Source organism: Macrosteles quadrilineatus, unplaced genomic scaffold (genome assembly GCF_028750875.1).
Source record: "Macrosteles quadrilineatus isolate MER2022 unplaced genomic scaffold, UCM_ALF_1.0 Scaffold_8__2_contigs__length_117827958, whole genome shotgun sequence".
NCBI lineage: Eukaryota > Metazoa > Arthropoda > Insecta > Hemiptera > Cicadellidae > Macrosteles > Macrosteles quadrilineatus.
Window position 1 is genome coordinate 63,682,709 of NW_026542601.1, and position 16,172 is coordinate 63,698,880.

Genomic DNA, 16,172 nt, shown 5'->3' on the forward strand with positions numbered 1-16,172 from the left:
AATAGCTTCTCTTGTCACCGGTACCGTTTAAACGTCGTCTGCATCTAGCGATTTTATTTTATCTTACAGTAATGATAGAGTAGTAAATTAAGGAAATGAGAGCCAAAAATGTGGGTAACACTCATTTAATGGCCTCTATGTCCACACAACGTTGTAATAGGGAATGAAACGGCTGCAACCAGCTGTTTGAAGCCAAGAAAGTAGGCCTAATTTTTTTGAAAATCTCAGTTTGAAAGAGGTTGTTTCACGTAAGGTTGAGGTTGTGATAAAAATCATTATCTCAAACAAATGTTAATGTAGCGAGAAAAGTAGCTAAAATTCCGCTACAACTACTTTAAAAATGTAGCTAGCTACAGCTAAAGCTACAAAATCTTAAAAGTAGTGTAGCTACAGCTAACGCTACAAAAAAAGTAGCGCGCTACTGTAGCGTCGCTACTTGTAGCGCGCTACTTCCCAACACTGGCTGCAGTATAGAACTAACTGATAAAGTTATTTAAGACTTCCACTCTTATCTAAACATAAGTTATTTACAAGACCATATACCACTGACATATTATGCATATTTGTATAAAACATTGAAACCTGTAAGTTCTCGAGTTGGTTAGTAATTAATTATAGAATATTCTTTGAAAATTGATTGTTATTTATGTTCAGTTTTGATAACATTTATAGCTGCCAGTTTTGATGTTAAAACTATCCATATTGCTTGAGCTGGTAAAATAAGTTTAAAAAATAAATACTTATACTTTATACTTTTTAATGAAATGGCGACCATACAAAGTAAGTATTTTAAGCCAAGTAAGAATGGAGATGAGTGTAGGATGAGTGGCCCGATCTTGTAGTCTTGTTAGTGACTATGGCCGACTTATTCCTTAGACACATCTGTTAATTAATAGCCCATACAGCTAATGGCAACTAAGGGACCTACAATTTATAGTGGAATCCGAACCACATTTTTGCCTTGGTATATACGAATTGGTCTAATTTTTAGGATATTACTGCGGATAGTCGTAGTACCCACTAGTGCGGACGTTAATCCATACCAGGGAGTATTGCATCCACAGTGCATACCTATATCCACAATTCATAACCTCCTAGTAGCTGGATTACAGGACGACGCCACCCGTCCCAGTTATAAAAACAAAAGAAAAATTTTTATATGTATAAAAACAAAAGTATGCATAATGTAAAGTACAAACATAACAATATGTTCTAAAAATAAAAATCACAGCAAGAGTAAGTAGTATACAAGCTATACTAGAGAGACACGACACAGTCATGTAAGATGTGAGTATTGCACCAAACAAATGCCAAAGATCCACTTCATACTTCTTGCTCTTGGGTACCTGTAAACATAAAATAAGTATTAAATTGAGACAGGAAGATGTCAGCCTTAAAAATGCTAAAAAAATGGTATTTTCTTGGGGCCTTTGTAACTGGACATATACATTTTCAAAACAAAACAATTCAAAATTAGTCATACACACAATATTAGTGTATTAACACTTCAACTATACACTGATAAGTAAGGGTCTGTGATGCACCGAAAACGTCAATAAGGTATGGCTCTGGTCTAATTACCGTCATCGCTTCGGTACAGTATTTTACTCACATCCTAACTTGTAAAATGTTAATAAAGGGTGCGCCAAAATAACCTGACGGTTTTTAATATTAAATAATTCAAGAACAAAATACAATTTTATGTATTAAATAATATTATATTGTACACACTACTATGCCATTTTCATTTATGAACAATTATATCACTTAGGACCTTCTCCAAATCGCAGGCTTCCCATTTATTTTATTTTTTATTTTTTATTTTTTTTTTACATATTTGCAGTCACTTTAGCCTGATGAATAGAAGCAATCTCTTCCCGGATACACTGCTTGAGTTCATGGATGGTTCGAAATTTCTAAACAAACATTTTGCTTTTTTAGTATACCCATAGCCAACAGTAACACGAAATTAAGTCTGGGGATCGAACTGACCACGCACATCACCAAACCGTGAGATCACTATACCGGGAAAAGTTCACGCAAAACTGTCATTGAATAATTGGCTGTATGACAAGTTGCGCCGTCCTGTTGAAACCACGTGTTGGTCATGTCTATCCCTCCTAACATTCGCAGTTGTGGAACCAAAAACTCCCTCAGTATGTCCTCATAGCGTTCCGAGTTTACAGTGACAGGGGGTGTTCCCCCTTTCGTCCTCAAAAACATATGGTTCGATGACTCCAAGCCGTGCCACACCACACTAGACAGTAACTTTCTTTCGACGAAGTGATGTTTCACCTAACATAACCTAAAATGGCATAACATAAGCAATCGTTCACTACAACAATGAGGCCTCTAGCTTGTATAACAGCTGAGTTATTACAAATCAGAAACCGTCAGGTTTTTTTAGCGCACCCTTTAGTTTAGTATAAAATGAATGCGTTTTTAAAAATTTGATAAAAATATGCTCATAAACAATCAAACTACAATAGTTTACAATTTTCTTCATAAGAATAACATGGGAATTTGAAAGAAAAAGCTAAATTTTATGTTTTTTGGGTCAAAAATGGGAAAAACCTATTTTTACCCCATAAAACCCCCTGTAAACCCCCGTTCCCATGGTCCGATCATGCTGGATTGCGAACTCGTTCGAATAAACGTAGGTTTACACGTTTGTACCAAATTTCATCAAAATCGGATCATTTTTGCTCGAGTTATCGTGCTAACGGACACATACATATATATATATATAAATATATAAATACCTATATATATATATATATGAATTAGAACGGATGGTGTTTTTGGCCTGTAGGGACTACAAAACGAAAAAAAAAAAATCGGTCCTGCGTCCAGGTCTTACCATGAGTACTACGGTAATAGCTTATTCCCTATATGGGAAATTCGCTAAAAATACCTATGGTATTGAGACAGACCATTTTATGTATGACAAAGTAATCTTGAGGCTACACAACCTTTTGAGAAAAAAGGGTTGAACTTTTTATTTTATGAGGCACATTTAGTTACATAACAAGAGATTACTAAACAATGCTGAACATGTTTCATCAACTCACCTTTACAGCACTTATTACACTGAAGTACAATGGCTCGTCGTACGTTCCTAAAAACATTTGATTTTGATTTCATGGCATCCGATTGTTCACTAGCAAACCGCAGAAAGACCTAAACATAAACAACAAATAATTTCACTTAATAGTTTGTTCACAACATTTAGACGTTTTGGGTGGAAGTTATTTGACTTAAATGGACTTTACAAGATATATTAAGTCAATAGCATCATTAAGTTTAGATAAACATTGAATTTAATGTATATTGTCTTACTTCTTCTAGAGTTGTTTGTGATACGGAGAAGTCCAGGATTAGTCCAGACTGCTTGGCCTCCTCCATGGTTTGGAATACCAGGTCTAATGGCGCAGTCAGCTGATATCTCAGCTGATTATAGTGGGCCTCTACCAGGCTTGCAGACGACAAGTTGTCTCTGACGAACTCCTCAACTTGCTCTGCCTTGCCTGTCTGACATCTCATTATCAAGCTGTACCCGCCACCGTACCTGCAGCAACAATATAAACTGTAGTGATGATACCTGACCCTTCCTCTTTGCCTCTAGCCATTCAATTGGTTTTGAATCCCCTTATTTTATTTAGACATAATAGTCTCTCGATAATCTGGTTTAAGCAGGCAGCTGGCTGGATTTAGGAAAAGGCAGGACCATATGTTCCAACAAAAAGTCCTAAACTGGACATTGTGTTATTGTCAGTCAGTGTGATTGGTTACTGTATCTACAATGCAATAGTGATACTATGAGTTGTAATATGTAATATGAGTTACAATACCAACTTTATTTATATTGTAGGGTGTTGTAAATTCTGAAGGTAAGAACCAGGAAGCATAAAATATTATAAATTTACAGTTTTTTTTTTCATCTGGAACTCAAAATAGTCACTGGTCACAGGTCTTAAAATTTCACCTGCAATAATGCTTCCAACCGTTAAAATTTACTCAGTTAAATCCTTATTAATACTTGATGGGTTCTTTGAAACTAATGCTTAACAAAATTATTATTTCTTATTTAGTATTATTTATTTTCTAATTTAGTTCTTATTTTAACAAAATCGAGTACTGCTCATCATAATAAAGTAACTAAGACTGACTTGGACTTGAGGTGCTGTGAGCTTCCCAGGCACTTGAACTCTCCATTGACCATGATGGTGAGTCTGGTACATAGGGCTTGGCACTCCTCCATACTGTGACTGGTGAGGATAACAGAACGTCCTGTAACATATATAATTCCTGTATTTCATTCAACAACCATATCAAATATATAAAATATGAAAAATATTTTATAAATGAAGTCAATGTAATGTTATAGCAAAGAAGTGTTTACATTTCCAAAACAAAATTATTATTACACTTAGAATTTAGGTAGATTTTTAATGTTTTAAACGATAGAGTTAAATTAGCTTCCATAGTAGTTTTAAACAGTTACATGGCATAAAACTGAGATTCTTCCAATTATAGGACTAAAATATACCTTCTATTATTTACATATATTTGTTTTCATACCTTGACGATTCACATCTTGTATGCAACTCCATAAGAACCTTCTGGACTTAGGATCCATTCCAGTGGTGGGTTCGTCCTTAAAATATATTTTATTTTATTTTACAAACAAACAAGATAATTGCACAGTGTCAGTTACATTAAGTTATTTCATAATACTTGTTAGTTCACTGTAGAGGTTGTGTTTTATTTACAATTTGTTTCTTGCTATTTCAGTAATTTAAAACCTTGTTCAATCAAATAAAACGATCTAATTATAAACAATAATTCGTTCCCTAGTTATATAACCAAACAGTCAAGCATAAATCATGAAATTGACCCTAAAACAATGGAAAAAAAAATTTTGTCGAAACTAGCGCTCAGTATCACCAGACATTAGGCATGAAAAACGAGCTTCAAAATTTACAATGGGATGATAAGTCTACTTGGGTTGGTTAGTCTATGGTTTTAATGTGGCTTTAACAGTGTTGTCATTATATTTTGAAGACATACACATTATGTAGTTTGTAGAGATGTGCGAGCATAAGTTTTTCAGGTCGAGTCGAGTATATTGGTCTAATTATCAGGATAGTACTGCGGATAGTCGTAGTACTCACTAGTGCGGATGTTACTTACTTTCCGTGTCCGGAAATCAGACTTCGCTTTTCCATAAATTAGCTACCGATATGGCTTTGTCATTCGCATGTAAAAGATCATCTAATGCAGTGTTTCCCAACCAGTGTGCCGCGGCACACTGGTGTGCCAATAGGCCTCTGTAGGTGTGCCGCGAAACTTTAAGTAGTTAAACAATTTTTGATCAAGAAAGAAACTTTTAATAAACAAACGTCAAGCACAAGTTTCCCACTAGAACTGAAACCAGGGTTTATTTAATATTTTACCAAGCTCAATGTTTTATTATTATTTAAAACTTTCCACTTAATAAACACTAAATAATGTACATATGTTGGATAACAAATGTGAGTCTTATATTTTTTACCTTGGTAAACCCACCTTTATATTATATGAAGGTGTACGGATGAAGTGTATTATGAAGTGTATTATACTGGTTATACGGAGTAAGATGTAATTGAAAAAAATTTTTTTTTATGCACTTACTAAATGTAATTTTAACCAATGATATTTTGTAGATAAGTGTGCCGTGACTCCAAACTTGTTCTAGTTAGTGTGCCCTGAACGGAAAAGGGTTGGGAAACACTGATCTAATGTGTAAGACTGGTCTAGGCGTGGGCAGCTCAGCAGATGGCCAGGATCCTGAACAGCACCACACGTGCACAAGATGTTTTCTTCGTCTGGTAAGAGACCCCATTTCTGCATGATTGTCTTGCATTTTGGTACCTCAACCCTAATTCGATTTAGGGTCTTCCACACCGTGTAATGAAGGCCTCCACCAGGAGCCAGTTCCTCCCTGGCTGGTATGGGAGGGTTAGTCAACGTGGCCTCCCACCTTGACACCCGATTGCTTGAGAGTGATCCATCCAGGACTCGTGTCCGTGATAAAAAGCTCTTTCTGGACCTAAGCCGTCGCTCTGCAGGTTGGTGGCCGTGTAATGGGTGACGAGGGTCTGTCTCTTGCTTAGTCCTTTCTGCGTCGGCAGCGACATCACGTCGGATTGATGGAGGGGCGATCCCTATGATAGGATAGAGTTTGTGTACTGGGGGTTTCAAACACCCAGTTACAATCCGAGCCATGTCATTGACTGCAATGTCAACCTTTTTTGCATGTGACGATGCATTCCATACTGGTGCAGCGTACTCCGCAGCCGACACACTGAGCGCTAAAGCTGAGGTTCTGAGGACATTGGGGTTACCACCCCAGCATCTGCTGGTGAGCTTCCTGATGATATTATTCCTTGCTGAGACTTTACCTATTGTCGCAATACAATGCGCCTTAAATGTCAGTGTGCGGTCCAGTATGACGCCAAGATATTTGGGTATTTGGGTGTAGGACAATGCTGAAGACGGTCTCCCCGCCACCTCACATTCAACTCACGGCCTGCTTCTCTATTGTTTAGGTGAAAGGCACAAACTTGGGTCTTAGCAGGGTTCGGCTTGAGGAGATTTGCGTCATAGTACTGGGAAAGTTCATTTAGAGTCATAGTCAGCTTCTGTTCCACCTCTTCAAAACTCCTACCTTGTGCCGCCACTTAAAACTTAAGCTGTGTTTTATTCAAGACACACATCAATGCCATTGACCTGATTGAGGGATGGCGTTTCAGCTGTCAGTACGTGTAGTATTGTTAACTTACCAAGTAAACTATTGGAGGGTTGCCTAGCAGAGCTATGGCAGTGGAGAGTTTCCTCTTGTTGCCTCCAGATAGAGTTCCTGCCAGTCTATCACTGTAGTGACCAAGTCTCAGATACTTGAGACTGAGGTCTACTTCCTGTGTACAACAACAGTGTCATCATCATAATAGAACATCATATACAAGAGTGTCAAATCACCAAAGGAGACCCCGACTCACTAAATTGTTTTACTAATACATAAGGGATGATATATGCAGATTGTTTTATTGATTACTATAGCCATGTTACTACACAACTATAAGAATGAAATTAGTAACTAAACAAAAAACTGTTATTTGTTAAATTTACTAAGACTCTTTGTGACCAATGCAGCTGTAAGTGACAGCAGGCTTGTAGGCATACTTGGGAATAACTAATAGAAATTCTAACAAATAACAATATTGGTTAGTTTTTTTGGCTAACTTCTATTTCATTCTACTAATAACTAATAACCTCTATCAGTTAATTTTTACGGTATTAACTAATAACTTCTAACTAGTTAGAATTTTTAACTAACTTTACCAATTATGCGGAAGCATCTAAATATGGGTTATTTATTTCACGTGATCAGTGAGGGTTGCGTGCGGCCGTGAAAGGTCAGCGCCCTTGTAGACAAACAACGAGGGGGGTGGTGAATGAGGAAGTCAAAGTCCAGTTGCTTTGGAATGCAGTGGGCCTGTTATCAAACGGCCATTATCAACATCCCAAGCACTGATGGTGCGAAGGGGGAATTTTTGTTTGGCAATTGATACAACAATTGGTTTATCTCAAGTGTCAAAACATTGTCTTCAGTTGATGTTCATTATCTGACAAGTTTGGCCTATAGGGACATCAAAATGGAAAAGTATATCGGTCCCAAAACTAAATGCCACCTACGGTAATAGCTACTTCCCTAAAGGGAAATTCGCTAAAAGAGTGTCATGTTTAAAGCTTTAAAAATTTGACACAATTTTTTTTTTAATTTTTTTAGTATTAAAAGGTATATTTTACAATTAACTTGGCTTCGCACAATAATTACCTCCGAAATTAATTCAAATATTTTTTATTTTTTTATTTCCTTCAATGCCGCTATATTATACAGGGTAATTGCTGTTTAATTTTGAAGATTTTAATTGCATGACACCGAGTTTCAGCTGTTACCGTTCCACACATGGGGTGAAATTTGTTAAATGATTTATGATTCTGATCTCTAAAAGATACCCCCGCCGCAGGAAACCTGCCGTCTAAGCGAATTTCCATTTGGCCGAATTGATTTTCAATTGATCTATTTAAATAACATTAGGTTTAACGAGTACCTAGGTTTGCTGCTACAAGGAAACTAATAAAGTAGTGTGTTTTTAGTAAAATATTGATAGCTTACTATAAAATAAATAAATTTGCCAAGTTTGATCAAAATATATCCATAAACAAGCAAACAACAACATTTTACAATATTCTCCATAAGAATAACATGGGAATTTTAAATTTACCATTTTTTTAGTTTTCTCCGTAACCAATAACCGTACAAAAACACTTTGATATACTGAATTGTTTGTTTTTTTAAGCTCTTTAAGAAGGTTTAGAGAAAAATTGGGAAATTTTGTGTTTTGAGGGTAAGAAGTGAGAAAACCCAATTTTTACCCCACAAAACCCCCCATTAAACCCTGTTCCCATGGTCCGATCATGCTGGATCGCGAACTCATTCAAGTTTATCCCGCCTTACACCTTCAAACCAAATTTCATCAAAATCGGATAAAAATTTCTCAAGTTATCGTGTTCACGGACACATATATATATATACATATATAAAAATTTGAACGAATGGTGTTTTTGGCCTCTGGGGACATTAAAATGAAATACCCCCGCCGCAGCAAACCTGCCGTCTAAGCGAATTTCCATTTGGCTGAATTGATTTTCAATTGGTCTATTTAAATAACATTAGGTTTAACGAGTACCTAGGTTTGCTGCTACAAGGAAACTAATAAATAGTGTGTTTTAAGTAAAATAATTATTGCTTAGTATAAAATGAATATGTTTGCCAAGTTTGATCAAAAGATATCCATAAACAAGCAAACTACAACATTTTACAATATTCTCCATAAGAATAACATGGGAATTTTAAATTTAATTTTTTTTTTGTTTTCTCCGTAACCAATACCCGTACAAAAACACTTTGATATACTGAATTGTTTGTTTTTTTAAGCTCTTTAAGAAGGTTTAGAGAAAAATTGGAAAATTTTGTGTTTTGAGGGTCAAAAGTGAGAAAAACCAATTTTTACCCCATAAAACCCCCCATAAAATCCTGTTCCCATGGTCCGATAATGCTGGATCGCGAACTCATTCAAGTTTATCCCGCCTTACACCTTCAAACCAAATTTCATCAAAATCGGATAAAAATTACTCAAGTTATCGTGTTCACGGACACATATATATATATATAAATCTATATATATATATATATATATATACATATATAAAAATTTGAACGAATGGTGTTTTTGGCCTCTGGGGACATCAAAATGAAAAAGTAAATCGGTCCCGGGCCTAAGTCTTACCATGAGACCTACGGTAATAGCTACTTCCCTATAGGGAAATTCGCTAAAAGTAAATCGGTCCCGGGCCTAAGTCTTACCATGAGACCTACGGTAATAGCTACTTCCCTATAGGGAAATTCGCTAAAAAAGAAAATATTGGATTAGTATTAGATATATTGATTTTCAGAAACCTATGTTGGTCTGTACGTATTTATAAGTTGTAGTACCGGTACTTAAAGACAACTGATTAAATAATTTTAAAAAGTAAAGTGAAAATAAAGTTAACTCTTAAAAGATTCTATAAAATGTTATGGTTCTTCAGTCATTGAGATGTAAAAGGATCTTACAAAACTACATTTTTGCAATGGTACAATGCAGAAACTTACACCATAGTCTACTATTGATACCATTGATATATGAAGATTAAAATTTATTCATCTTCAATAATGTCAATAATCATTTATCTTCAATAATCTTTTGTTGTTGTCGACGGTAACAAGTTCTGCAGTGGCCGTTGCCAACCTCAAAACCTAAATTCCCCGTGATTCCCTGCCTATCTAGCCGCACTGCGACTTAGTCCCGACTATACTTGCTTTATGACCATTACAACTTAGGCGCAAGCTCCCAAGCCTGGTATTTGAACCGGGTACTAAAGTTAGAAGTTAGGCGCGTCTAACACTAGGCGCCTACTAGCTGGGCTCGAGCTCCCAAACTTCCCCTATATTATTGCAAAAAAATGTTATACAAAAAGAAAATTGTTAACACATTAACTTACTTGTTGCATCTTAGCTCTTGGAATATTCCTGAGTCGAGCGTATAACTCAAGGTGTTCTCTTGGAGTGAGGAGAGGGTCGAGAGCATCAAACTGAGGACAATAACCGAGGAGAGACCTGACAGTATCCAACTCCGAGGCAACATCGTGACCTTGTACTGAGGCCGATCCTCTGGTCATGGTAGTAGCTCCAGTTAACATCTGTAAAAAACATCAAAATGAATACAATAACCGAGGAGAGACCTGACAGTATCCAGCTACGAGGCAACATCATGAACTTGTACTGAGGCCGATCCTCTGGTCATGGCAGTAGCTCCAGTTAACATCTGTAAAACACATCAAAATGAGTACAATAACCGAGGAGAGACCTGACAGTATCCAACTCCGAGGCAACATCATGACCTTGTACTGAGGCTGATCCTCTGGTCATGGCAGTAGCTCCAGTTAACATCTGTAAAACACATCAAAATGAGTACAATAACCGAGGAGAGACCTGACAGTATCCAACTCCGAGGCAACATCGTGACCTTGTACTGAGGCCGATCCTCTGGTCATGGCAGTAGCTCCAGTTAACATCTGTAAAACACATCAAAATGAGTACAATAACCTAACAATAATTTTGTTTTGATCTTTTAATGATTTCTGGAAGTACAATATAGAGTAGTAGAGAATAAGTAGGTGTCCAAGCAACTACAGTTACCTCCCAATCATCTGAGCCCCGGTTATCCAAGACCCCAGGTTATCCGAGTTAGCTGTAGGCTGAAATATTTGTTTTTATTTTTGACCCAAATTCCAAATCATTATACTTAACATGAATTTTAATTGAAAACAATACTACTAATACAGTTATGTTTTATGCTAGATATACTGTTAGCTTTGATTAAAAGTATTCTTTATACGAATACAGTATTACATTATTAAAGTCGTCTTGCTATAGACTAACTTTAAAATAAAAGTGACCTCCATTTTATCCGAGATTCCCGGTATCCGTGGTAGTCTCGGTCCCGTATACCTCAGATAATCAGGAGTGTTGTGTTTGAAAATTACTTAGTAAAAAGTCATAAATAAAAAGCAAAGAAAATGAAAGTTACTCAATAACACATATCAAAACTAAGAAAAATAGGTAGCCCAAATCCCTTTTCCGTGGATGACGCTGCTTCCGATAAATATGGTGACCCCCGGATGAGCCTGCCCCTCCAACTGCTAAATTTGTACATACAATAGTAAAGATTTTGAGCTTAACTATTTACTTTTCTCGACACAGCATATTTGTGTGTACCCTCACAGAAGCTTGCAATCACCATCACCACGTAAAAAGAAATTGACCTGCACGAGATCAATAAAAATAATAAATGCTAAAGAATTATTTTTTCATATTAGTTTTTCTTTTATCATTATATTATTTAAAATCTACGTTTAATTACCTTATTAATATTAACTTTAGGGTCCATTTGGCCTATTATAGTCTTTAGCATAACTTGTATTATAACAGTATTCATTGAAAGCTGTTTTTTTCTCATACTTAAGAAAAAAATAAAAGTTAAGGACAAACAATTAAGAGGTATGAAATTTATAGTATTTTTGTGTCGAATACGAATTTGACAAATATATAGATAAAACTTTACAAATTGAGTACTTATAACAAAAAAATAAGTTAACCTTAGTCCTGTCCTCCCCCATAACTAAAAATTGCTAATATTTATTCCTCGAGCTAGTATTTGTTACCTAGTTGTGGATTAAATATATTTGGGTCTGAAACCCGGTTGAATTAAACTTAATTCGAGGATTATATAACCTGTGACTCCAAAGCCCAAAGTAAGTCCAGGACCAGTTAAGATAAAAATTAGATTTTAGTCCGAGAATAGCATTAGTCCCGAGCTCCAAACCCTGCCTTTAGTCTTACTCAGTAACAGGGCTGAATTCCTCCTGCATTTATACTCAGCTAATAAAAGCAGATTGGATTCTTATCAAAGTAAAAGTAAAATGAAGGGAATAAAAGCTTACAAACAAATTAGTGTAGATTATAAATTGATAAATAGGAGTAAAAACTGTTTACTCATTTATGCAGCACTATTGAAAACACTTATACTTTTAGTTTAGTTATTTAACATGGAAATAGAGGATAAACATAAATATCACTTTTTTAACCACAAGCATAATCATAGAATTTTTTTGATTTAAGCCAACTCAGTCTTCTGTATGAAAGAAAACAGTTAACGTACTTTGAAAGTGGATGTTTTGCCGGCGCCGTTGAGACCTAGTAGACCAAAACATTCGCCCGGACGCACTCCAAAGCACACCTGGTTCACTGCAGGCTTCACACTTCCACTAGTTTTGTAAACCTGCAAAGGGAACACTTTTATCCATGATGAATACACAATTTTACGGTCATCACAATCAAGATTATAAAAATCAATTACAGAAAATTTACTATTAAATCGAAACAATTTTAAACAACAGGCAAATAACAGAAGACTTACATTCTCTTTGTTAAATTAAGGTAGTTTTTATTATTATTAGGCTCTAATATTAGCTGTGACCACCCACCTTGGCTAAGTCCTTGACCAGCAGGATATCTTGTCTCGTGTCTCCGGAATGTATCCTGTTTCTCTCAGTAGCTACATCCTCCTCATCCTGCGGCGCTGGTAGCTTCATGTTCTGCACAAAGTTAGACGATTTTGAAAACGGTTGCTGTCTGGCAACTTACAATTTAAGAGATTATCTAGTTAAAGTAGTTTTTTAATGGATATTTATCTGAAATTGAAGTCTATGGTAACATGAATGATGGTTTGTACAAATTGAATTCAGAATTTATCACTACTGTACCATCAATTTAATATTTTTTTAAATAATTATTGATGGCAAGAAGTGATTACACCTGGACCTTTAATACTAAGTGTGATCTTATCTACCTGTCAACAAAAAATTATCAAAAGTATTTGACTCAATTTAAACATTCGCTTTTATTGTATTTTACAGTATTTTTTTATAACCTCTCATGCCCTGGTGTCTTTCCATTTGTAACTAACTTGTATGTAACTTTGCTTCATTTAAACAGGTTTTATATTAACTATAAGTTTTAAATATTTACACCTTAAGACAGTATTGCTCCCATTTTCAGTATCTTAAGCAAACCATACAAACACAATAATATTTCATTCATCTGACCCAACACATTTGGTATACCATATTTCATTGACTTTGTTCAAATACTTGGGCTTAAATACATTAAGTTTATTTGTAACCTTAAAATAACATTACCGTTAATAAGTATTAATTATTTTAAGGTTAAAATTTGCTTAATTATTTAAAGGTTTAAACATATTATAAAAAGTAATAACAATACAATAATAAAAAATGTTGACTTACTTTCTCCCTAAAAATTGAGAAAAGCGTTTTGTAGAGTTTAAATTCCACTACTAAAGTGATGAAGAAGAACAAAATACCAGTGAGGAACATACACAGTAGTGGCTGACCGAGGAAACCCCAGGCAAAGATGCTGGGACTGAGAACTATATCTGTAAAGTGTAAACCACAACCTTTAATTGTTTAAAAATAAGATTTTAAACAAACAGATTACCTTATGTCTAATATAGTAATAAAGAAATTAAAAATTGAATATTAAAAAAAATTTCAAATGAAATATTTTGGAAAATTGCTAAGCACTTCTAGGCAGTGGCAGATACAGCTTTAGAATGAGGGGGGTGATATAAGAGGTGAGGTTGCCCCTCCACACCAATGTTTGTACGCAGCGAGCGTAAACAACCTCTGCTTGACGTTCCCTGAATAGATGACAAGGAATTTAGTGTGACTGATTTTACGCAATGTGTATGCACTATTAAATGCAGTAAAATAAACGGTATCAGCAATTTGACACATACTTTCCTCCATTAGCTTGTCAACAACCTTTTTCATTAGTAAGCGGTGGGAGTAACTATGATATTTTATACGAAAAACCACAAAGTTCCAATAACTTTTAAACTGTAATTTTTACAGCAATGGGAGGTTGAACTTTTTTCTAGAATTATAAGGACCATAACATACTATTTTGAATCAATACCAGTTTTTTTAAAATCCGATTTCCGTTATTAATGGATTTTTATGTGAAAATAACATAAGATACAATAACTGATATTCTACTAAAAATCCCACTTTATTACCCTTCCTGTAGCAGCAAACCAAGGTACTTGTTAAACCGTAATGTTATTCAAGTTATTTAATTGAAAATCCAATCAGGCAAATGGAATTTTGCTTAGTCTGCAGGTTTGCTGTGGCGGGGGTACTTATTTTACATATTATCATAGTCGGATCCAGAGGGGCTGAAGCCCCCCTTTTTGAGAAAATACTGTATATGTAAATAATATTTACATTATTTTAATTTACTTCTTTAATGCATAATTAGTAAAATATCACAAACCAACTTGTAGACATGGCAAGGTTTAAATTTTATTCAGTGTTATTCTTCCAGATTGCTACAAAATGCAGGTTTACAGTCAACAGCTGCCTCCAGCTTATAGTTGGTTGTAGCACCGCATGATTAATCAAAACAGCCCCCGCCCCCTCCTGCTCTTCTACTCATGCTTGTGGTGATGATTGGCTTTGGCAGTGTTAAACTCACTAAAATGGAGACAAATTTATGAAAGTTTGTATCATTTATGTGAAATTTTTTTAACCTTTAACGCATAAGCCTTAACCAAAAAGCAGATATTTATAGGCAGGTCTTCTAATGAGAGTCTAATAATAAAATGTTATTGAATAATTTAATATAGTTTTGTGAATGTTCTAACTGACCAAAGGCAGCCAGGGAGTCCTTGGCAATCTGACTGCTGGCTAGTTTAAGAAGTCCTGAACCCAAGCAGTAGTGGGGGAACACAAGGAACAACACTTTCAACACATCTGAGACCTCCTTCAGTTCCTGAAAACAAGGATGAAACTGTTATACAAGTTGAATCTTGTAAGGTGTCTACTACAGGTGTACCCTCTTAACCCAACTCGCATTAACCGATAATCGGACTGTCCGCTCTCACTTGTGAAATATTCCTGTTTATTTTAACCGACCTTGTTTTGAGAGTAGCTCGGTTTGACAGCCACTTTCAATGAATATCGGTATTTCCGCTCCCACACTCAGTGATGTGAACCATACCCAAAAATCTATAGGATGTTACTGTAATCAGAATCAGAATACTTTATTCTTGAACATAGAGTACAGAATAGGCGTCAAACATTACAGAGATTTAAATATAAAACAGCATAAAGTTGTTGGGCTTTGAGGCGCTGTCGGTAGTGATGGTTATTACTATGAGGGTTGGTTCTCCAGTTTATGAACTCCTCAACTGTGTATAATGGTCTCTCCACAAGCCAAGCCGATAAGCGTTGTCTGGTGCTGCTTATGCTGGGGCCTTTTATTGTCTTTGGTAGCAGGTTCAGGAACTTCACTCCCATGTAGGAAGGCTTTTCTTAAAAAAGAGTTAGATGATGGACTGGAAGTGTGTAATTCATAGCCTGTCGGGTGTTATGGCTGTGGTTGGAGCTGTAGCCTGCTTGCGTGAGTAGCCACAGCTAGGATGTACAGGCTTGTAATCGTTAGGATTTTTAGTTCACGGAATTTTGGTCTGTGACTTTCTCTCTTGTCAATGTCTGCTAATATTATTACTGTTTTTTTCTGGTGGATAAGCACACGTTGCAAGTTGGTTGCCGATGAGTTTTCCCATACTTCAAGGCCATATCGAAGATGTGAGTCAAACAGAGAGTGGTAGGCAATCTTGGCTATGTTGGTGTCACTTATGGTTTTTACCCTTCTTATCACGTAGACACTGCTACTCAGCTTACTACACAGGCTGTCAATATGGGGGGTCCATGTCAGTTTCTGGTCTTTTATTAAACCTAAATACTTTGCTTCTTCTGGGCCTTCGATGTCTGGGATCCTGCATACCCCACCATTTATCCTTCCAAAGACCAGTTGTTGTGTTTAATCTTCATTAACTACTAGTCTGTTGTTTTGGCAATATTGTATTGCCATGTTTATT

General features: G+C 35.8%; 1 protein-coding gene across 1 annotated transcript in view; it reads right to left on the reverse strand.

Moving 5' to 3' along the window:
• Nucleotides 1-649: 649 nt before the first annotated feature.
• Nucleotides 650-16,172, reverse strand: part of LOC129000433 (ATP-binding cassette sub-family A member 7-like) — a 126,879-nt gene continuing 111,356 nt past the window's right edge. Inside the window, exons 39-49 of the mRNA XM_054427396.1 lie at nucleotides 14,938-15,061; nucleotides 13,516-13,664; nucleotides 12,694-12,804; nucleotides 12,369-12,488; nucleotides 10,150-10,347; nucleotides 6,825-6,959; nucleotides 4,582-4,657; nucleotides 4,170-4,290; nucleotides 3,340-3,568; nucleotides 3,072-3,180; nucleotides 650-1,346 (exon numbers count right to left, since the gene is read on the reverse strand). Coding sequence (XP_054283371.1) covers nucleotides 1,324-1,346; nucleotides 3,072-3,180; nucleotides 3,340-3,568; nucleotides 4,170-4,290; nucleotides 4,582-4,657; nucleotides 6,825-6,959; nucleotides 10,150-10,347; nucleotides 12,369-12,488; nucleotides 12,694-12,804; nucleotides 13,516-13,664; nucleotides 14,938-15,061 — 1,395 coding nt within the window. The 3' untranslated portion in view covers nucleotides 650-1,323. The remainder of the gene's footprint in view (nucleotides 1,347-3,071; nucleotides 3,181-3,339; nucleotides 3,569-4,169; nucleotides 4,291-4,581; nucleotides 4,658-6,824; nucleotides 6,960-10,149; nucleotides 10,348-12,368; nucleotides 12,489-12,693; nucleotides 12,805-13,515; nucleotides 13,665-14,937; nucleotides 15,062-16,172) is intronic.